Source organism: Synchiropus splendidus, chromosome 10, assembly GCF_027744825.2.
Source record: "Synchiropus splendidus isolate RoL2022-P1 chromosome 10, RoL_Sspl_1.0, whole genome shotgun sequence".
NCBI classification, from domain to species: domain Eukaryota; kingdom Metazoa; phylum Chordata; class Actinopteri; order Syngnathiformes; family Callionymidae; genus Synchiropus; species Synchiropus splendidus.
This window is the reverse complement of record NC_071343.1, coordinates 10,222,820-10,246,039: the sequence shown is the minus strand read 5'-3', so window position 1 is coordinate 10,246,039 and position 23,220 is coordinate 10,222,820. Positions and strand designations below refer to the sequence as shown.

The window sequence follows — 23,220 nt, the reverse complement described above, 5'->3', positions numbered from 1 at the left end:
AAGTCTCTTATCGATCAATTTGTTTATGCTAATAATTAGCACACTAGCGTCATTTGCATGTTCTTATTTGTTGCTACAGCATTACAGCGCCCCTACAGTCCTGGCATATGTACTACTACAAATCATTACCAGCGACGGCAGAAATGGCTTCGCGTTTATGGAGCACTTTTTTGAAACCGAAAATGTTGGGATCAGAAAGTGTGCGGCTCCATGTGGATGTAGCTTTACTCACACTAACACACGTGGTCCTCTTATTGGTGGGGTGTGATGCGCACTGATCTCCCGTCCACTGGCTACAAACGCCTCTTGAAGGTCAAGTTCATTCATTGGCCTTCAATCTCACGGCCCATTCCCCCTTCACTATTGAACACCTCGACCCCTCACCTCATGCTCCCACTAACGCAGCTATTCCTGAAGAGTGTGTAATTGTTGTGGTGCCTTATTCGTTGACACTTTCAGACAAATTCTCCTGGAGTGGCTTCAGTTTGATCTCTGCCTGCCTCAGTGTGCCCTGCATCTCTGACCCCATCCTCTCCTGCGCTGCTTTCCTGTCTGGAAGTCCAGACACTGTCAGACTTTTGGTTGTTACTAATTCAAAAGTTGTTACGACTCCGCTGGATAATTTTATCTTCCTCAAGTATATTTCAGCAAGAGCTGCTGAGTCACCATCAGACCTTGTGACCGTCCCCACATCCTCCCCTTCGCTGCATATATCGGTCTGTTTGGCATTCAAAGATGGACACATTGAGTTTACATCATTTCACACACTTAATCCTCCAATGAAACTTGGTATTTCTGCTCTTCCACTCAGGTCCTTCCTGGTCAGACAGACAGTTTAAGCTGATCTTTGGAGCGAAGAGCAAATTCTACTGAATATCTCCCTGTCATCAGTGTGAGCGACTCACGTCCGCTTGACTGCAGGGGAGGAGGGAAAAAATGAAGTCACAAGGATTGATACGTATGTGTGTGACTGAAGTGAGTCCATGGTTAAGGTCAGTCTAAACATTACTTTGATGGAGGACTGAGTGTCTGCAGTAGGTGCAACATCAGCAACACAGTGTTTCATGTCTCATACATGAAACACTGTGTTTGATTCATCCTGGGCTCAGGATGAGGACCGGTCCACCTTGTCCATCATTTGTTTGAAGATCTGTTCCAGTCAAGAAAACCTGAAGTTCAAATAGATGAATTAATATGAATTATAAGAGGCTGTTTTGCTTTGGTTTAGCACTTGGTCCATTCATTTGGTTGCTGTTCGAAATCACATGGAAATGCTCCTCTTCTTCCTCGCAAGTCTTCAGAACACCAATACAATCTACTGATACCTGTCTGTTAATGCTCGCTATTTGACACGGTTGTGGTTCTTCCTGAACTGATGTACGCAGAAGGAAAAAACACCTCATTGTAACGACACTTTTAGATGTTGTATCAATGCATTAAAGTTATTGAACACTCATTTGAATCAGAAGGAAACAAACGCTGACTCTAACCTCGGTCATTGCGAGCCAGAGTGATAGTGTTTCACAGATTGTTTTGGTAAAAACATCCTGGATGGACCGAAAGTGGGGATGTCAAAGGTCAGAGTAAAACTATATGAGAAGCCTGAGGGCAGGAACGACAAAGACAGATGGAGCGTTTGAGCGGGAGAAGTGCCTCATTAGAGATAAAGGAACGTGAAGCGGCAGCAGATGAAGTCGGTCCGAGGCCAGTATTTACCCAAACAGCTTGTTACATCATCCGTCTGCACAAAACATCAACAAATTATTCTTCAAATAGTGACTTCTGTCAGATTTGTCTCATTTTGAATCATGCTGAATTACTTTGGCAAATATTTATTGAGAAAAAAACAATGTTTTTCAAGCAAATTTGTAGTTCATTTTTTTACAATATACTTGTCATTGTGAAGCCTTGTGATGCAATAACCACCTGCATGCGATAATAAAGGAATGGAAAAGACAACAGCTTCATTTCTAAAAGATATTTATTGCCTATATTTTGTGATTTTACTGCATGCCACCAGAAATCTGCGTTATTATCATATCTCAATACTCTGTACAGAACGATACTGTGAATATACACATGTCCACAAACACTTGGAAGCTTGGACTCACTTCCGAACAAAACAGTACAAAACAGACTCACTCCGTCGTCCAGGTTTTCAGTGAAAGGGAAGGAGTAATTCTCATATTGATATTGTTAAAGTGTGTGCTTGTATTTCGGTGATGTGACACACACACATAACAGTTTTATCTTTGAACGAATGACACAATCCATTTACAGTTGATTCTTTAAAATAATTCTGTCCCACCTTTCTGTTGTTATAAGTACTTTGTCAATGTCCATTTTTTTGGCTCTGGTTAATTTCCAAATCCAATTGAATCCCAGTGAAATATGTCGTATTGTATGGGGATTAAAGATGGCACCTTTTGCAGCACTGCTGCAGTTTCCATGTTTGTGCACTGGATTGTTTAACGTATTGTGCTCTTAGTGGCTGAACCGTCATGTGTTGTTGTTGCGTTGGCAGCCTTTCATGTTCTGACTGACTCTGCCAAGAGTCAAGACCAGACTTGGGCGAGCCGGTCCTCAAAGGGCCGGGGTGGTGCCGATTCACATCAACGCAGTTTAACCTACGGCAGACTGACAGTCACTTCAATCCTGACTGGTGAAAAGGCGTCTTCTTCATATACTGGCACAAAAACCTGTGGCCCTCTGTGGAACTAGTGGGCCCTCCCCCTTCGGTGAAGACTTTTTATAGATGGGCTGACGGTCCCATGATTCTCTGGTTAAAAATGTGGCGAGTCATTTCCACAGAACGTACAAGACTAAGGACATTGATTTGAATTGATACTGTCAAGGAAAACAGCTGAATCGAACGGCATCCAGTTGCCTGAACCTCTTTCACTTCCACTTAAAAGTCACACTGCAGGATGCTAAGTACGGAGACGTTTTGGACATTTAAAAAGAGCAGGGTCACAGAAAGTAAACACACCAAAACGGTGAGGATTGATTGTCTCTAAACTGTTAAAAAAAAACCCCGGGGGATGTCAGATACGCACACAAGTGTAAGCTAGCAATGGTGTGTCTGTCCTTTCGCTGAACTCACACGCTTCCATACAGACACTTTTCTCACGGCGTTCACTACACTCCCTTTGGGAGGAGCTGTCACCGCTACGGTTACACAGTGAGTTCAGACCTGGGACAGAAGACTCGCACACACAGGTGTCCACCAAATACATCTACAGTCCAAGTCGACACACATCAGCAGATATGCAAGTGCGTGTCACGCTAGCGAGTGTGTGTTTTCGGTGCGTGAGTTGCTCCCCACTCTCCCTCCTTCTTGTCTGTCCTGCTCCTCGTCTCCTAGTTGGGTCTTCTGCGTTTCTGATGCCACAGTGCGGTCGGTAGATTTTGGCAGCCTTGGTACTCCCGCCGTAGCTCGCCGTCCGTCAAAGGCGGGGTGGCGTTGCAAGGGGCGCCTGCCAGAGTCACGTTCAGCAGGCCGAGCCATGGCTCAAGCAGACGGGACATCCCCGCACCCTGCTGACAAACAAACGGGTCAAATACCTGTTTTTGATACGACAAAATCCCACAATTCCGAAATGTATTGCACCTTTCCCAAGTGATCCAGGAGGCAGGTTGAGGGGCCAATGTAAGACCAGTCTGAGCCGGGGTTGGCTCTCTGGTTCTGGTGGGTCTGAGCCTGTCTTTTCTGGCTCTGAATCAAAACTACATTGGTATGCTTCAGTGATCCTCGCAACCGTTTGGAGAGAACGCCGCTGTAGCTCTGATCCACAAATAACAAAACCCGAGTCGCCTTGCAGCCTGCCAAGTCAGCCAGCAGCTCATTGACGGAGTATCGCTCTTTTAAATCAGCCTGACAGCAGGAAAAAAAAAGCAGACAACAACATTGGAGCGAGCTTGAATGATGCGAACGCTTAAGTATTCAATGGTCAAATTCTTACAATTCCGTTGAGGTTGGCGTCCCACAGAAGCATGGTACCGTCGCTGCGTGTTGGCGAGTTCAGGTAGAGAACCAGAGTGTCGGCGCAGTGCTGCTTCCTGCAGATGTACGACACGTGATTGCGAATCACCGTCTTCTCTGTTGCCGAATAGGCTCCGTCCAAGTCTTCTGTGAGATCACAAGCGAGTCGGAAAGAGTAAGATCTCTGGGCTGGTCACAAGCAATGGCATCACCTAGCGTTAGCCGTGTCACAGAGGCAGACATTTTTAAGCATCTATTGTGGAAGATAACACCTGAATGTAGTATACAGAGTCTCTCCATCAAGTTTTAGATCTTAAGCAGATGTTAACTCCAGCCCAGTCCAACAATTTCTCCAAACTTACTCAAGACTGTCCCAAAGCAAAGGGAAAGACCTTCTCACCAGGAATCTGTCCTCCACTGGCGAAAAAGGTTTTGATGTGATCTTTATGGAAGCCGTTGCTCCGGAGCATTCTGTAGAACCTCTGAAGATTCTGGACGTGATCCTGGAATGTTATCTGTTGCTGCCAGCCCCCTGCAAAACATACAACCTGGAGATTTAGGGCTTTGATGCTGCGCTTTAGAAGATGGCTTATGCCATATCTGTTTGTAATTGCACATGAAGAAACAGTCCAAAGAGGCTTATATTGGATTAAATTCACATGTTATTGATCATATAGTGTGGCTCTTAAAGTGCTCTTGCTTACTATGAGCCTCGCTTCGGGGAACTCATGCTCCCAGAAGCTGCTTTGTTGTTTCCATTTCCATATGATAAGATGGTCCATCTTATCTCGAAGAGAGGCTTCTTTTCCACATAAAGACGCCTGCAGGTTTATGTATCTTCTGGTCCGTTTCCTTTCAAGGATTTCTAGCACCATTAGAGGCTGAAGAGGGTAGAGGAGCAGTGAAGAGGTGATATGTGATCTAGAAGTATCAAGTAAAGTGCTTGTAGTTTGGTCAGATGAGAAAAAAAAAACTTCCCAAGGTAAGTTTGTATTTGACTTAAGTTTACTCACGGGACTCTGAACTTCATTATGAATAAAAAAAGTAAATAGAAAATCCAAACAAAGGGGCTGGAATGATAAGAACTATTCTTCTCTTAGCCCCTCTTTGATCCCTCAGATCAAGTTGATGATTTGTTGTTACAAGTATGTTTGGAACTGAAATCAATAGACAAATATTCATTCATGAAGTATGATGTGCTAGTGAAGCTTCATGAAACGGAGTCCTTATTTTCAGAGCCCACAAGATGGCACCCTCAGATCTAGACCCTTGGGCCCTGAACTATTGCTTCATAGAAACTAGAAACAGTTCTGGACTGAGAGCGCCACCTCCTGAGCTCAGAAGAGGAAGACAGTTTCATGAAGCCTCAGTAGTATGCGGAGAGATACCTGAGAGGAGCACTGCGTGGTCACACGTCTGATAGAGTCGACAGGAGAGGTGTGTGGCCAGTGGCTGCTGGTGGCAACGCCTGGTGTTTTTGTTCAGTTCACAGCTGGACACTGGCAAAGTCGCCGGGCTCATGGGCAACGTCTGAGGGCATCTCGCGAATTCTGCATGGTCTAAAAAAAAGAAACAGAGTGCCAGTATCATTACTATGTCGTAGTGGGGAATGAGGCTTTGGTTTCTGTAAAACATTTGCCCTTTTTTTTTTAAATGAGCGCATCGTAATGTTTAAAGGTTCGTCCGGCTTACAACAATGGTCGTAAATTTATACTGCTGGCAAAGTATCTGAGGGAAAGAGGCAATAACTTTTAATAGATTCCAATTTTGATGGTCTTCTTTATTAGCGTGTAAAACTTAATTGGGCAGCTTTCGTTTATCTGAATGCTTGGATTCCTTAAGGATCTGTAGTGTTGAAAACAAAACCCTGATCGTGTCGGCTTCAATTTTTCTTCAAGGTGAACCTGTCCTTCTCCTCTCAAATGAAGGCTCAACTCCGTGTTTGATTGAGCTCAGGTGACGCACCCACACATTTGAGTCGCTGCGTCCGGTTGCTGTCTCCCACTGAAATCACCAGGGGAAGGAAGTGCACTTCACACAGCGCCCCCATGGCCCTCTCCACCAGGCGACTGGCCGTGCTGCTGATGGAGACCCCGTGATGCAGAGCCCCGCCCGACAGCCGTCCGTGGCCGTTCATGTTGAGCCTCTCAGGCCCCGTCTGCCAACGCTTCAGCTGGTTCTGACAGCGACCCTTCAGCGCCAGCGTCAAACACTCCTCACCTGGGGATCCAGAGAAAGACAAACTAACCTTAGGGATGAGTCTCCAGACCGTCTTATACCTCACATTCAATTGGCTTTGCTGAGGGTATTTTATAAGGCACTGTTTTTAGATGATGCGTGGCAACCATGACTCATGAGGTCTTCTATAATTCCCGACTTATCTCAAGGATGATAGAATTATCTTTTTTCTGCTGTTATTTTAATCGCAATTAATCGCACCAGAGGTGAGTCAACTCGCGATTAATGGCAAATGACTCACACATTTTGTTCTAAATATAACTTAAAGGAAGGTTTTGTCAACACAAGAGATGCCGTTAATGCTGACCTCATGCAAACATTTGTTTACTACAACAACCCAACATAACAGATACGGTCAAGATCGTTCTTTAGAAGAACCTCAGAGGCGCTGAAGAGGTTCGAAAACATGCAACATTGTAAGCATTAATGGTCGTGTGTTAAAGTTATTTTATTAATTTGCCAATAATCCAGAGTTAACTCACCTCTCGCGTTGTTCAGTGACATTAAAATTTTACTCTAGTGACGGCCCTAATATACCTAATATTTACTAGTATTGCTGGGAACAGGTCTTGTTTCACAGCATGATTCTTCAATATGAGTCTGCATGGCACCTTCCTTTATTCCAGGGCACCAGTTCTCTTATAACATTAATAGATGGGATGACCTTCGCTGGTCATTCCTTAAAAGTACAACTTTTTTTATTATTATTTTAAAGCACACAAGTCCATCTATAGAACCCAGCAGGAGGCACCGTGCTGTGTGTGTATCTCAATAAATAATTAACAGGTGTGTGCTCGCCAAACTGGCGGCCAAATTCACCTCCACATCTGGCCCTAACCTTACTCACAGCGGGAGGTCCGAAAGTTGCACTTTAACACTCTTTTACAAGGTTTTTGGATCACAGAACACGTTACTTCCTGTCCCTGAAGAGCTTCACCCGCATGAAGACATTTAAAAACACCACTTTTTAGGGTTTTTTTTCCCCTGCAAAACTGCAATTTTTATAAGTCACTTCAAACTTCTTGGTTATTTAAAAGTCCAGACCAGGGGACCATATTTGTTGCGCTTTTATATTAAATACATATTTAAGAATTCAAAATTACATTTACTTCTTACATTTACTGTGGTTCACATGACTCACCCAGATATATCCCGTCAAGATGTGCACATCTTTTCTTCGTCACGTTCACATCCACATAGAAGAGGAACACAGGGTGTCCGAAGTTCTCCCCGGGGCTGGGGTCCAGCACCAGGATGGCATCGTGGGCCGCGGCGCCAGAGTGAGGCTGTTGGTGTCGGTAAGGACTCGAACCTCGGTTGAGAACTTGGCCGACACTGAAGCCAGGTGACTTTGATCCCAACAACCCTCCGGATGAATAGTAGGAGTCAGGGAGGATGGCGAGGACTTTGTCTGGGTTACCTGGAGAGAGATGATCTCGGAGGTCAGAGGATTTTTGAGACAATGATCTGACATTGAAATGGATCTATAAATCTATATATTCCCCTCTTTAATGTAAACAATTGGCTTTGATCCATTGTGTGGTTTTGGTCTGAAACAAGTGTCAGGGAAAGTCCTCACTGTTAGTATTTGTAGAGGTTCCTGAGGCTGGATGGGACTGAACCATCTACAGCAAAATGATCTGTTCAGTTCTGAAAAGAAAGTTTGGATTTGTCATGACCGTCAGCCAGACAGAATAAGTCATTCATCGCTCACTATCTCTATCCGTCAGTGACGTTGCTGCTGTTCAGCAGCTTCGATCTTTGAGTGAAATCACAAATATCTAGAGGCTTAAAGTGTAGAGTCAAGAATGAATGAAACTCCAGGTCAAGCTCCTTCTCAGTTGTCGACCTGAGCAGTCTGCTGATCCTTGACAGCTGTTTTTGTTATTAAAAGTCAAGGTCTTACAACCCACCTCCACCCCAGCTCTTGAAGTATAATGTCAGAGTAAAGTGTGTCCTTTTTCACACACAACAAGCAGCCAAAAGCACATTTTTTTCCTATTCAAAGTGAAAGGTAGGATTTTTATCGCCCCTCAAACACTATTTTTTATTATTACACCCAAAAAAATAAATGAATCAGTCCTCACCCACAGAGTTGCGTGGTTCCGATACGTAAACAGCCACGGAGGACTGAGGAACATGTCCCAGTCGACGGCACTCGGCTTCAGCGTGTGGAAACATGCGCAGGCACTGATCCAGCTGGTCCCACTGCAGGGACTGGAGGCCTGACCGGACCCAACGCTCCAGGCGGGCCAGGTTCCCTGTCCCAGCTGATGCCACCAGGGCAAGGTGCATGACAAGGATGGAGAGAGGGCGCACCAGAGGCATGCTCACTCCTTTAGGTCTTCTGTAGTTGAACTTGTGAATCTCTTCCTGGTCTCTGGTGGTAGTTCTTCTTCACATTAGATCTCCCTTTAAGTTCATCTTCCTTCTTGTCTCTCACGTGACCTGGTCATTCGCTGGGCTGGCTTGTCTTTTGTTCTACCTTATTTGCATCCCTTTTGACAGCAGCGTCCTTGTCTTGAGGGTGTAGAAGAAACAGCCGAACGCCCTTTACTTTGTATCTCCTTTGAGTGTGGTGGGTTTGAAGAACTTCTTCGGCATTTATGAATGACTATCCAAAAAAATCCTAGTACATTACTCGCAGTCTGTGGAATCCTGGTTGGATTCCTGTCTTGAGAACATTGGGAAAGTCCTAGTCCTGGTCTTCACCTCTCATTTATGAAAAAAAGCATCGCTCAACTATCTGCATGCTTTCTGTTTCTCCTCTCCGCAGGCAGTGCTTCATCTTGAGGAAGTTCTGTCCTGGTTCCCGTGTCTCCTGCTTTCTGTTGGGAGTTTCACTGACGCAGACTTGTTCTTCTTTGCGCGTTCAAAGCTCTGCTCAGGACTGTTCTCCCTCAGTCACTCTCTTTTTATCTGACCCTGCCACCCCCCCCTCTCTCTCGCTCCCTGACTCTCTCACCCACTTCGCTCATGTGCACTCTGGCTGGAAGAGTAAGGTAAGACAAGACACATGAGGAGGGCAAGTGTTCACTAGTCAGATAAAACCCGGGTCGAGTCGTCCAGGATAAAGATGACAAACTGGTAAGTTCTGGGAAAATTAGAAGCCAGATGAAATGAGCTACAGAAAAATAAATTTCACAACATATTTATTGATGTAACGACTTTTAAAGGATTAAAACTTTAGCCCAAAAGACAGATGAAGGTGGATATGAAAATAAAAAAAGGAGCAGCGGGTGAGCTGAAAATTAATTTTCCGTTTCAGGTGATTATTGCGCTCTCTGGTGGGACAAGTGTGAAGTGCATCTGCACTGTAGAAATTCATGGTGGTGAATGACCGGCTTCAAAGTCATGTAAAATACATATTAACTGAGTCTTCTCAGGTCTTGATCCTCTCAGTTCACGTGTAGTAATCCATGCACACAGAGGCTTAAGCTGGTGTTGGTCCTTCATCCAAGACATTTCTGTGGCTCACAAGAGTCTAGTGGGAGACACTGAACCGAATTTGCTATAAACTGAATGAAATCCCCTTTAGATTTTCATTAAGTGACACCATTATGAAGGTCACATCCAAGCTCGACAGCATGTTTCCTTGCAAGTGAAGCAGATGGAAGGTATTTTGATGGGAGATCGGAGGGAAGATCCATGTTTGAGCTTCGAGGTGGAAAAAAAAGCGACAATTATAATTATATTTACCTTCAAAGAAGTGAAAGAGAGAATCGCATTGGATTCTGTTCTTATTTAGATTATTTCCCGTTAAACTAACTAAATACTTATCGATTTTTCAATAAACATTCAACTAAATCAGACAGCGAAAGATGCGAACACGGGTCTTCATTCAAAATAAATCAATAAACATCTGAAGCATGGAACATGTTGTACACCACACTCACCAGCAGAGGACGCTCCGACACCGAAGTTGGTGCAGCCGAAAGCGACTCCTGTCAAGATAGACGATCTTCGTTGATGATGTATCACTCACTCGATCCCGCTGCTCTCTGCGATGTAGAGCCGTAGCTGCTCCCCTCACCTCCGAGCCCGCGGCACCGAGACAGGTCTGTAAATATTTATCACTCACTGACAGACGTGTGTTGTTCGCGTGTGTGTTTATAACCCCCTGTGGACGCGCGGGCTCCTGTTTCTGTTCACAGCCTGCAAGGGGCTAACGTCAACACACGCGCGCTAGTTAGCAACCTAGCGTCAGTGGCTAACCGGAGCATGTGTGCGTTTGTTAGGCTTCAATTGTGACTACTTTCTGGACGGGCGACACACTTTATCACGATACATCCGCACGTTAGTTGTCTGGGTCAGGCTCTGATGAAGTGGTCTTAAATGTACCGATGTAGCTGTGAGCTAACCGGCGGACCGTCACACGTGAACGCAACGATGTTGTGAGAGTGACAGCTCCGTCAACAGGGGAAAGTTTCTGGCCACAACACACTCTTATAATATATTTATAAGTTGACAAGGACTCTGGACTGAAGGAAAAACAAACTGAATATGGAGTAAGGCGATCGCTTATTTTTAGAACGAGCTGAAGCGTTTGAATTTAATGAGAAAACTGAGAAGATGCTGTAACAATGTGACCAGCTGTTCATAGAATGTGTGTGTTGTTTCAAAACTTATTGCTCTGCAGTGGCTCTTTCTAGTCAGGAGTGACATGAAGAGGTTCACCTGTGACCTCAGAAGCCACTATTGCGTTTGGATGATGCTGATGTCACCTTTTTTATCTGGTACTTTTATGGTGCTGTCCAGTTGTCCTGGGAACTGGGAACCTCTCAGTCGAAAAAGACAAGAAACCTGAGTGTGTGTTGAGGTCCTTCACAGGATGTTGAGGCGTTCTGAAGAAGGACAATGTAGGTGTGTTTTGAATCTCCGCTGGTAACAGCTGAAGTGACCTGAACTCATGTTAATAATTCACGGCGGAGTCTAAGTTGGATGTGCCTACCAGTGTTGGAGCTGAAGTCAAACTAAAGTCAGTTCATGCCCATCTATACTCACTATTGTTACAATAATCTCCCGGATAATCTCAAATGTTTCGTCCGTAATATTGAAAGAGAAGGACTAGCAATGGTGGTAAGCAGCAAAGCATTTGTGAGGAGTTTGGAGAAGGTCTGCTTTGTGGTTTTATTGCGGTGATCTCATTGAAACTGACATGATTAAAACCTCAGGTTCGAGTGGGTGAGGCACCACAGGCGGCGCTTTAATACAAAGACGAGCTGTCAACGCATTACAGAGCTTAAAATGAGCATCAACCCTTTAATGTCAGGTGTTTGTTGGTCACTAAACCCACATTTTTCTTAAGAAAAGTAATCCATTGTACAAAGAAGATGCCTTTTTTACACTGCAGAAATTACACAAAGTGTGAAGAAAAACACTGTAGAGGTGAAGGGTTTTTTTTGCACTGGTGAATTAAACACTGCCATACACCCATCCATCATAATTTAGACCTTTAGAGGGAACCTTTTTGCAGACAGCTGTTTGCAGTTTTCTGGTTTGAGAAAGTCCTGTGTGGCAATACTGTAAAAAGAAGGGGGGAAAAGGGGAATGACAAGCTTCATTGTTCAGGGAGAAGTCATTGGTTGTATTAAACGTTATGGTCATTCCTTCTCCACAATGGTGGACTATAGCTAGACAACAAAAAAAATAGTGATAATACATCAACACATCTCATTTAGTATATCACACTATATAATTCTCCAGGGGGCAAATCCAGCCTGGAATTTCACATGTGATTGCAGTTGAATAAAACATGAACCGCGGATGAACATGCACCACATATTTCACTTTTTGTTGTGCACATTTTTCTTTTACATTTTTTTATTTGGTACAGATAGAAGTTTGGTTTAGTTTCACCACTGGTACCAGGTTATAATGTAGGTTTAGCGAAATTCCTCAGCATAGCATTTCATTTTTTGTTATTTGTTTCTTCAGTTTTTTCTTTTGTTTCCATAGTGATAATTATGTTGTTCCTTTGTCTATGTCTTCAATGTTCACTGTTTGTCATTAATGTTTGTATGCTGCTGTCCTCTTTTCCTTTCAGCTTCTCCCTTCAGAAGTCGCCACAGCGGATCATCTTCCTCCATCTCACCCTGTCCTCTGCTTCCTCTTCTCTCAAACCTACAAACCTCATGTCCTCCTTCACCACCTCCATCAATCTCCTCTTTGTCCTTCCTCTCCACCTTCCGCCTGGCAGTTCCAACCTCAACATCTTCCTACCAATGTACTGGCTCTCTCTCTCCTCTGTACATGTCCAAAGCGTCTCAATCTAGCTTCTCTGACTTTGTCTCCTAGACACCTGACTACAGGTTCTGTCCCTCTTCAACCCAAATTCCCATTGTGGGAAAAATAAAAGCAGCCTGGTCTACTGTACACAAGACAAACTACACGCTGCATGACCTTGGGCTGACTTTTATGATTGTGAGTCTCTTTGTGAGCACATGCTGGTCCGTCATTAGAGGCAGTCCAGGATCCTATTGGTGAAAACATTTTTTAAGAACGACTGAAATTGTACTCACTTACTAAAGTTCCAGTCGTAGTAAAGACAAACCTGTGTTTTCCATAAATACGTCATATCTTTACGACTATCAATGCAGTTCTCTCACTTGTCTGACCCTGTTTCATTCTGTTTTTTTTTTCAGTGCTCAACATCGGGAGTGTCTTTTGAGTCTGTCTGGACCTAGAGGGGAATAATGCTGTGTGTTCCTCACAGTGTGTCCGTCCTGTGAAGCCTGCCTGGACTCCAGTATCTCGTTTTTCTATCTTGTCACTGAGCCCTTTTGGCAGGAATGTTTGCTGTTGGTCTGGATTTATTAAGAGCCAGTCATCGATCCGAAGCCGTCAGTAGAAAATGTACCACTCCCATCAGCTGACGACTGTTTAACAATCTAGATCTGTCGTCCTTTTGAGTTTGCCATCCAAAGCCTTTGTGACCGTATCTGCCCGCGCTTGGCTGTGCCATGCCAACTAACCAGTTGCCACCCTGGGTCTGTGGGCAACTCAGAAATTGCGCCAAAACTGTCCATCCTACCACAGTGCCTGCTGGTAAACACGCCGAGACGCCGGCAACGTCCAAACTCCCTATAAGTCGGGGTTCTCAAGAGCCTTCGGCTGTTACGTCTGACATATCCGTGCCTGACACCCCTCCGGAGTCCAAGGCTGCATTAGAGAATAAACACACGTCTCCAACTGACAGCCAAATGAAACGGTCTGCGATTCCCTCGCAGTGTCTTAATAATGTCCGTGAGAGTCAAGAAGCCGCCGTCCTGATCCAGGCCTGTGACAACTTCATGGAGACGAATGCCTCCCCCTGCATTGCCAAGAACCCCGGCTTTATTGTGCAGTCGATGGCTCCCACACAGAAACTACGGTCAGTCCAGATCTTGGGTTCCCACCAAGCAGAGAAAAAGGAACCGTCAGTGAAAATGGAGCCTCCGACTGAGATGTCAGTCATCAGTGTGTCGCCACCTTTGCAGAAAAATAAGCCAATGGTGAGTGTGTTTGATCTGAATTGAGTTTTTCTTACTATTTATTTGATTGATTTATTTTTCAGCCTGAAACTTTGGATACTTTACCGCCTTCGGTCCAATCGCAGTGCCTTACCACTCTTTCTGAGCACAAGGGGGCAGTGTTAAGAAAGTATGCCCGTAACCTGGACGCCACAAAGCTCCATAGAAAAAGCACAAGAACGAAAAGAAGGTGCCCCATGGCCAAATCGGCGACCAAGAACAGCGAGAGGTTGAGCCGGAAATCAAGTGCTTTAAACAGCCCCCTGCTGGTCGTGGGTCGTCCACCTCCCACTGTGTCAGAGGTCGGCGCTCAAAGTAAGACCCAAACAGCCATGCATGCTTTAGTGGGAAGCGAGGAAGGAGGCATGCCGGTCGTGCCCTGTGCCACTCAGGATGAGGTGAACTCTTCGCCAGAGACTGTCCAAGGTAACTGGTGTGTACGTGCACAAGGCGGTGTTTGTTCAACACAGGGTTTTGTCTGAGCATGTGGGACAGTGGAATTAAAAAAAAAAGTCTTGGTTTCCTCATTTCACGGTGTTCTGTTCTGCAGGAGCGTTGATGGGCTCTGTGACCAGCAAGATATCTGCCATTCACTTGACCTGTCAGGGACAAACCAGTTTGGACTCTTCCGTCTCTACGGCTTCTTCTCCCTCTGACAGAGATGCTGACCATTCTGGGTAAGGTCCTTCTTTAGGGGAACTACAGTCTTGGCTGAGTAATGTGCTCAATAATATCATAAACCGTCACCTGGAGACGCAACTCCAAACTTTTCTTTCCAAAATACTTGACTTTGAGTAACATTGGTCCATATTTGCAGCAAACGTATCGTAACATAACATAACATCAATATGACTTGCTTCTTGTTTGGCTTGCAGCTGCGAGTCTGTGATGCAGGTGGATGTGGAGGAGGAGCTGAATGGTGAGCTGGAGAACAGCGATAATGGTAAGACACGTGACTTGACTCACCTAAAACATCACCAGTCTCAACTCAGTCCTCATGTATCTTTACAGAGTCAGACAGCCTGTGCATCATCAGGCCTTTGCCTCCTTCATCCCTGTCCCAACTGTCTGGGTGAGATATTGCCTGAAACTCTCCTCTCATTGTGTCATTGTCGTGACAGCAGAATGAGTTTGTGCTTCCCTGAGTTGTGTACCATTAAAGGCCAAAGCTGCGAGGTTATTGTGAGGTTTGCAGAGTTCTCGTCAGAGTTGTGCCCTCAGTATCACCCCAAAACATTTATGTCATTACGTGAGTTGGGGATATTTGTTTTTCCTCCAACAGTGTCACAAGTTTTACCACAAGATGTTTTATGTTTTGACACTAGGTGTTTATGTGGATCAGTGAGTGATTGTGCGTCTTGCATGCAAAATCTGCAAGTCTTGACCAGTAAATAGAGTTTTGTGTGTGATTTTGTGTGTGTATTTTTGTCATTAACTTTAGCGCTTGGTCAAAAAGCATCCAATCCTGCTGAGATGTTCCGGGGTTACTGCCTCATACGAACTGGTGTGGCGCAGCGCCACGGCATCCGATCTCTTTTTAAAGATGAAATCTCACTTGATCGAACATATTTAAACAAAGTGGAATCATCAAAATGACCAGATAACACATGGAGATGGACATAAAGATGACGGTTTTCACTGTTATTCGCGGAAATATCCCGAAAACGGCACTATGACTGAAGTCCGATGCTTGCGGAACTCGAGTGGCGCAGTCCAGCTGGTCATATGAAGAGACGGACTGGTTGATTTGGAGAAAGATTTTCTTCTCATGATTTAAAAATTGAGTTTTTACTGTCACCAATTCAGTAAATCGCAAAACATTTCCCTCTCTCTCTTCTTGAATGGCTGTGTTCCATTTTGAGGGCGCAGGGGGGCTCTGCCACAGTTGTAAAAAATAAAATGAAACTCCTGGTGGAAACCCCGTGTTCATCATCTGTCAGTAAAAAAAATTCTTCTAAGGAAGCTGAACCTGAGAAAACTAAATTATTTTAATATTCACTGAAAATAAATGCTTTGTCTTTGATGTTGAAATGCATCCGTTTGCCACTGAACACCAACATGTCTTTTTCATTTCGCCCCAAAATCTGAGACACAGCAGCTACCAGAGGCTGCGCACTTCTGTCCTGTTCTCTCTCTCTGCTCATTGTTGAAGAGGCTGAAAGCAGCAGACTGTGGTGGAAAAGTCATTGTTGACCACATTGTTGTGCGCGGTGATGGCCTCAACAGTAGAACTCCCTACCAATCCCTCGGCGCTGATTCTCTGCTAAAACAGCCTGAATATGGATCGCTTTTGTCAACCTCTCTTTTTCCTGCGACCAGCTGATGTTCTAGGGTCAGAGGGGTCCTCCTCTCCCCACCCATTTCTGAACACCAGCGCTGTCATATGCTGAGAAAAAGTTACAAGTTAGCGCAGGTTGGCCGCCATACGTGAAGAAGTGGGTTTAGTGGTGAAACCAATTTCAACTACAGATCTTTTATTTTTCTTCTCCTCGGTAGATGATTCACAAGTGAGTAGATTTGTTTGTGGCGTGACAGATACAAATACAACTGGAAGTGGTGTGTTTACGCAGTCAGTATTTGAGAGAGAAGGGTGTTGTGCTTGTCAATTATTGGATTAATGCAAATCTTCTAATGTATACATTGAAATCCTTTAATGCCCCGAAACATAAATGGTCAACTTGAAATCATTTGTTTTCCTTTGGTTGTGTCTCAGGACCGTGGAGCCGATGTCCCTGGAAGTGGAGGCTGACTGTGAGGAGAAACCTGCTCTGGTCCAGAGCCTGTTCCCCCTTTTCCCTCCTACGCTCTATTTTGGCACAGCCAATGAGAAAGGTCAGAAAAACTCTTATTGTTGTGGTGAAACTCTCAAGCCCTCAAGCAATAGGAACTACAGTAGAATGATGGATGACTATCATTTTTTATGCTAAGACGTATTGTTGTGGATTGTTACTCCAGTAGCTTACACAAACCAAGTTGGAAGTTTTAATCTCGGTTTATCTCAGTTTATAACCTTGGCTGGCCAATAGCAACTCTGTGATTGTGCTTTGCTTGATCCAGTCGAGATGCTGCCTGTGGGGAAAAGGCGGCTGTTGAAGTGGAAGATCACCTCTGTCACTCCAAACATTGTCAAGAACACCATCACTAGGTCTCATTTTAAACCCACCAAGAGTAAGTTTGTGTGACTATGGTGGATATGCATTGTTTGAGTTGGTATATGTCAAACTCGATGTTACTGTCCACTGCCAAATGTGAAGAAACGTTCATGATTTGAATACAGTTGAACAACATTGCTTTAAGTTCTTGTGCTTTGTGTTGCAGAGGAGCACAACTGGTTGGGCTACTGGGGTAATCACATCAAGTCTGTGGCTTTCAAAGCGATTGGCGCTCACCAGAAGGTGAGACTGCGATGGACCTTTTGTCCTGGATCTGGCTGGAACATTGTGATTTATGCTTTTATTTATTTTGTGCTCCAGTTGAACCACTTTCCAGGAACATTCCAGATCGGCAGAAAGGACAAGTTGTGGCGCAATCTGTCGAAGATGCAACATCGCTACGGCAAGAAGGAGTTCAACTTCTTCCCGCGGACCTTCGTCCTGCCTCAGGACTTCAAGCTGCTGCGCAAGGCCTGGGAGGATGGCAGCTCACGGCAGAAGTGGATCATCAAGCCGGTATGAGATTTGTAGTGAACAACCTAAACTGCTTCCTGTTGTTTGGCTGTTGCCTCAATAAAACATTTTTTTTGTCCCTTCTCTGTCCTGTCCTCCAGCCTGCCTCGGCCCGGGGAATAGGTATTCAGGTCATTCACAAGTGGAGTCAGATGCCCAGGAAGAGGCCACTGCTGGTTCAGAAGTGAGTCCTTGTTTGTCTGTGTCATGCTTTTACTGTGTGAATTTTGTCACTCCATCGATGGAAGTCTCACTCCATTCCCCGTGCTACCATGACTGTATCCTGCTCAGAGCTGTCGCCCATCCTCCCCAGGTATCTTCACAAGCCCTACCTCATCAGCGGCAACAAGTTTGACCTACGGATCTACGTCTATGTGACCTCATACAACCCTCTGCGGATCTACATCTTCAACGATGGTCTAGTGCGCTTCGCCAGCTGCAAGTAGGTGTTCCCACACGTGGAAGCCAGTCGTGGACCTAAATCAGACCTGGGCAAAGTGTGGCCATATGTGGCCCGACTTCTGCTTTTTTTGTTCTTTCTCTTTCAGCTACCACCACCACTTCAGCAGTAAATATAGCATGTTCTAAAATGCTCTTCTTTTCATGGGCCATTTTTGTGTGCTTTTCTTGTTCCTTAAAATACATTGAAGGAATATTGAGAATATATTTTCAAATATACTGCCATCTGGTCCATAATTATGTTGATCTATATTCAATTTAAATGCGTATAAAATGAAATATTTCAATAGGTTCCATGGCCTATTTACACTTCTGAATATCTTACTTACATTTAATCTTTTTAGGTTCATTTTGTCCTTGTTACTACAGTATATATTTTGGATATTTGTCCGTCCTGTTCTGTAGTCATCGCTGTCTTTCTTTTGGTGATGGCCCCTCACAACTGTTGCCTACCTTTGGTCTAAATGATACACAGGGTTGTAGGCAAAGTGTGTTTTATCTAAATGTATTTTCTTTTTTTTTGTCATGAAACAGGACGCTACTAAGTTGTCTGGGACGTACTACCCTCTTGTCTTTTGGCAAAAAAATGGCTTTTCCTGGGAAACTTAAAAAATGAAGTCCATCTTTTTCCCGATGCATTATTGTTGTTGTTGTTATCACAGTCAAGACTCTGGATCATATTTTGTATAACTGCTAACAGTATGATGTGTTCACTCGTTCAGTTCAAGCACATGTTTTGATCTCTCTTGATAACAGCAGTGTTCCCTCCTCAGGTACTCGGCCTCCATCAAGACACTGAGCAACAGGTTCATACACCTGACCAACTACAGCGTGAACAAGAAAAATGCAGAGTACCAGAGCAACAGCGATGACAAGGCCTGTCAGGGCCACAAGTGGTAGATAAGAACACTGACACGCAATAAGTAAGAAGCAAGCTAAGCTAAGTTGTGTGTGTTTGTTCAGGGCTCTGAAGGCTTTGTGGCAATATCTGAGTTCCAAAGGGGTGGACACTACTCGCATTTGGGAGAAGATCAAGGACATTGTGATCAAAACTGTCATTGCGTAAGTGTCTGTTTTAATTCTTCTTACTTCGACTGACATTAGTGGCACAGACATGAGGCATGGTCTTCGAGCTGTTCACCGTCCTGTTTGTCCATGTGCTATAGGGAACAACTTTGAGGTTGTGTGCCTATGTGTCATGTGTGTTTTCTCTGTGGGATGTTGACACAGCTCAGAGCCGCACGTCCACTCGATGATGAAGCTGCACGTTCGATCTCAGTACTGCTGCCACGAGCTGTTTGGCTTCGACATCATGCTGGACGAGAAGCTGAAACCCTGGATCCTGGAGGTCAACATATCACCCAGGTGAAACCGAGTCAGGATTGTGTCCATTAATGTCCCTCGGCATTAAATAAATGGAAATGGTCCTTGTTGTCTTGTGGCTAACAACTATTCTCTGGTGGTTTGTGGCTCAGTCTTCACTCCAGCTCACAGCTGGATGTTGCCATCAAAGGGCAGATGATCAAAGATCTGCTGAACTTGGCTGGTTTCCGTATACCAGAGAAGGAAGATGTGGTTGCTCCGTGCACCAGCAGCGCCTCCAGCTCTACCAGCAGGTCAGAACCACGACGCTCAGTGTGTGAAGCTTCTCTCTGTCCGTCCCTTTCTGGAGTTGAAGATTCAGTCTCTCAGACGTTGCGAAGCCTGATGGTGTTTGTGTTCAGTCTATGCAGCGTCAGCAGAGACAAGACCAAGCCAGAAGTTTCTGCTGATGAAAAGGTGAAGCAAGCCGTCTACCTCACGCAACGCTACGCTGACCAGGTACCGAAGAATTGTCGTGTTTTTTTTTTCAAATCCAAAACGGTATGGGTAAGGATGATGTTTTTGTCTGCCTCCAACAGGACTTCCTGTCGACGATGTTGGACCTTCTGACTCCAGGCGACGTCCGGGTCCTTGCAGAGAGCGAGGACGAGCTGAGTCGCAGAGGAGAGTTTGAGCGGATCTTCCCCTCGCAGTCCTCTTCCCGGTACCTGCGGTTCTTTGAGGTGCCAAGATATTACAACATCCTGCTGGACCAGTGGGAGCAGCGCCACTGGGACACCCGGAGCAAAGGTGCTGTCACATGACCCCTCCAAAGTTCAAAGACCAAAAGCCTCCGTCGATGTTGACTGACTTGTTATGTGCAGGCATTGGCCTGCTGACGACGCTGTGTCAGAAAGGTGTTCACCTGGGGACCAACGATCCGGCTCACATGGTGAGAGGCGCTTGTTAGATGGCAACATCTCTTGGATGAAGACAGTTATTCTCAGTAAATGTTTGTTTTAGTGGTCCAAGTGCAGCTACAACTCCAAGTTTACGCCTCGTGAACAACAGGGCGACATTCCCTCCAGGTCCAGGTATGGAATTTCTTCTTCATGGTCCAGATGGTTTTGTTATTGTTTATAAACCTAAGCTGAGCGAGCCTGATGCCACTTGTTGTCATATCCAGGATATGTTTGCAAACACCACATGAATGTGACGTTCTTTTTATGCCCAGTCCTGAGCTGACACTCTGCACTTTCCTGTCTTTAATGAAAGCCAGGCACTGCAACTTAGTCTTGTGTTAACAAGATTTATAAGGTCCGTTCAATTCTATTATCTCAGTGAATGTGCACGACGTCACACAATAGAATCTCTTCACCCTTAAAGAGAAAATGGCAAAGGCAGTTTGTGGATCAGATTTGTTCTCTTGGACTCAGTTTTTGTCAAAATTCTCAATCACTTTGGGCACGAACAGTCGGAAAATAACCGTGTCATTATTTGAGTTCATGAATGTAACTGAGTTGCTTGAAAAACTCTTGACAGTTGGAGTATTTCTTGGACTGAAGTACAATAAATTTTAAAAAAATCAGTCAGTGATGGCTCAAACTGCCAGTCAGAATTTCAATCGCGATTTGTTGGAGCAACTTAAAACTTCATCTAAAACAAAGGATTTGGACGTGTTGTAAGTCTCCCTAAATGTGGGCAATAGGTTCAAGTTCAGAAAGTGTCTCGAGAGGTTTGCCCCAGCTCTTCAGAACATCTTGTTCCTTCTCCCCCAGCGTTGTGGTGAGCCGCCAGGAGCAGGTGGAGGAGGAGGAGGAGGAGGAGGAGGAGGACAGCTCAGACCGGGACGGGTCTGTGTCCAGCCCGGGCGTCTCCCAGAGTCCTGGATCCAGCGTCGCCAGCAGTGCCTGTGCCAGTCCCCTGCCGAGCCCGTGAGGACTCCACCAACAAGCCAACGCTTGGGTCTGACCCGAACCCTTCAGCTTCTGAAATGACAACAGAATCTGGTTAATGCTCCAGCTAAGCCTTAAAATCTGACCACTGTGTTCGGCTTTTTTATCTTGAGCTCCCGTCTGTGGTCAATCGGGTCAGAACCGCTGCATGTCTTTGTGAATAAATATTGCTGACAAAGTGAAAAGAATGATAATCTATGCAGATTTGAATTTTGTTAAGTGGAAAAGCGACCTGTGATCTGCAGTTTTTTTTCCTTTTTACGGGTCAGAACTGCTGGGGGTGAAGGAGAGTTTGCATGAGCGACTGTTTACAAGCTCAAAAGGTTTTGTCTCTCAAGCTCTTCCTCCCTGGAGATGCATCCAAGCGATACAGGATGCTGTTATAATTCTCACCACCAGGAGGCGGTTGAGTGACTAAGCCCTCTACAGTGGCTCAGTCTTGCTGCGTTTTCTGTTAAATATCTAACCATCTAAACTATGCTTAGCTTCATCAGTTGAGGCCGCTGTCGCTTCACTGAAGCTCTCTCAGCGCATCAGTGCTACTGACTGTGACTTGTTTTACTGGTGACCATCATGTTATACCTCACTGGTGTTCAAGGAATGAGTTTGACTGCACATATTCCTTGGTTACCTCATGTGTTTTTGTGACGTCGTCTGCTCATGTGGACGTGTGGGAAAGAGGCGATATTCACACACGACTGTTGAACGCACAAGTGTCCTTTGTTTACACCCTAAAAAGACGCTTTGCTGCCGTGCCTACGTTTGAGCGACAAAAATGGCAACTGGAGTTTGTCATGAAACGCAGAGTAGGGTTTGAACAAGTTGCCTTGCATCGCATGTTGACGTATAAAGGAATAAATAAACTTGAATATTTTGAACAGAAGTTGTTGAGCAGTTACGCATGCTTGGAAAACTTCAAGATCATTGCTTCAACTAAAACCTCAGAATGGAGTCACTGATGTTGCCATCTGTCGGTTTAACTACTTGAGAGAATTGTTTTTGCGCTGTACAAGTAGAATAATGATGCGCTATGAAAACAAACTGGCTGGTGAACTCTTCTACTAAGGGTTCAAAATCCTGTGACCAACAATCCAGTGTGTTCCTCTGGTTTTGGGTTGCGACGCAGCTCTGCCTTTGGATACATTATGACTGCCTTCATATCAAAGCAAGTTTTGCGTTCTGTGTTCTGTTGCGTATATAAGACATAATAAATCATTGTTATATCAAAACTATTTCAGGACTTGTCGATAAAATCCTGACAGTTCTGTCTGGGCGGCAGTCGCTGGTTGAGTTCTGAAGCAGGTGAACAACATTCAGTTCTGTGAGTTGGAGCTTGAAGTGTAAAAATAAACCAGTTATTTATGCAAAGTAGATGTTTCTAACATGTGGAAAGGGCTTTTGTTGCTATCAAAGTTGTTTTTTTTTTAATAAAAGGTCTTTCTAAATGGTTGTCTTCATCAATTTGGTTTTCAATGTGGTTCCTTTTGTGTTCACATTATTTGTAGCTTCCAGTGTTGACAGTATTCCAGTCTGGATTCTGAGCCAGGGTTTCCAGATCCTTGCTCAAGTCCCGGCTGCTCTCTCTTGACACTGGTGATGGACTGGTGAGGCTTCATGAAACAGTGTCCTCATTTTCACTGCCCACTAGATGGTGCTCTCTGCTCCAAAGTCTTGGGTTTCAACAAGCATTTCGATGAAACCGCACATCATTTTTTAAACAGAGAGCACCACCTACTGATCACTGAAAATAGGGGCCTCACCACCTTAGACCTTGGACCAACCCTCGGCTCCCGAGCTGCATGCGGCACTTCGCCCAGTTTCATGCGCTAATTCTCCACATGAGCCACGAAAATTAGTCGGAAAAGTAAGATCTGTTCTCGTGAAATTTCAAGATATTGTTTGAAGTGCTCTCCAGTCTGCAGTGTCTCTCACACTCACGCTATTGGTGACATGGGCCACGTAAAACAACATAGAAATGAAATAAATGGCGCGCACATTTCTGTCTGTACCGATATTTAGAAGAGCATCACGGTAACTTTTAAAAACAAATGCTCAAGAGGCCGACGCTGGACGCGAACCAGCAACCTTGCGACACAACGGGATGTGCT

General features: G+C 44.8%; 2 protein-coding genes across 4 annotated transcripts; one reads left to right on the top strand and one right to left on the bottom strand.

The window, feature by feature from the left end:
* Nucleotides 1-1,993: 1,993 nt before the first annotated feature.
* Nucleotides 1,994-9,093, bottom strand: si:ch211-67e16.11 (uncharacterized). 2 transcript variants are annotated; one of them, XM_053877356.1, is made up of 8 exons: nucleotides 8,308-9,093; nucleotides 7,362-7,640; nucleotides 5,948-6,202; nucleotides 5,371-5,541; nucleotides 4,383-4,514; nucleotides 3,963-4,129; nucleotides 3,611-3,874; nucleotides 1,994-3,540 (listed from the first exon to the last, which is right to left on the bottom strand). In XM_053877356.1, the coding sequence occupies exons 1-8, from the start codon at nucleotides 8,546-8,548 to the stop codon at nucleotides 3,361-3,363; spliced, it is 1,689 nt and encodes a 562-aa protein (XP_053733331.1). In that variant the 5' UTR covers nucleotides 8,549-9,093; the 3' UTR covers nucleotides 1,994-3,360. The 2 variants fall into 2 exon arrangements, with proteins under 2 accessions (XP_053733331.1, XP_053733332.1); XM_053877357.1 differs by having other exon boundaries at nucleotides 1,994-3,537.
* Nucleotides 9,094-10,163: 1,070 nt separating this feature from the next.
* ttll4 (tubulin tyrosine ligase-like family, member 4) lies at nucleotides 10,164-22,540 on the top strand. 2 transcript variants are annotated; one of them, XM_053877236.1, is made up of 21 exons: nucleotides 10,164-10,278; nucleotides 12,865-13,713; nucleotides 13,776-14,157; nucleotides 14,282-14,408; nucleotides 14,607-14,674; nucleotides 14,743-14,803; nucleotides 16,445-16,563; nucleotides 16,789-16,899; nucleotides 17,050-17,126; nucleotides 17,205-17,399; nucleotides 17,498-17,580; nucleotides 17,710-17,838; nucleotides 18,629-18,751; nucleotides 18,819-18,917; nucleotides 19,086-19,220; nucleotides 19,331-19,471; nucleotides 19,580-19,676; nucleotides 19,757-19,967; nucleotides 20,042-20,109; nucleotides 20,181-20,251; nucleotides 20,936-22,540. In XM_053877236.1, exons 2-21 carry the CDS (start codon nucleotides 13,183-13,185, stop codon nucleotides 21,093-21,095), a joined length of 2,988 nt encoding a protein of 995 aa, XP_053733211.1. In that variant the 5' UTR covers nucleotides 10,164-10,278; nucleotides 12,865-13,182; the 3' UTR covers nucleotides 21,096-22,540. The 2 variants fall into 2 exon arrangements, with proteins under 2 accessions (XP_053733211.1, XP_053733212.1); XM_053877237.1 differs by lacking the exon at nucleotides 10,164-10,278 and adding an exon at nucleotides 12,079-12,643.
* Nucleotides 22,541-23,220: the final 680 nt, after the last annotated feature.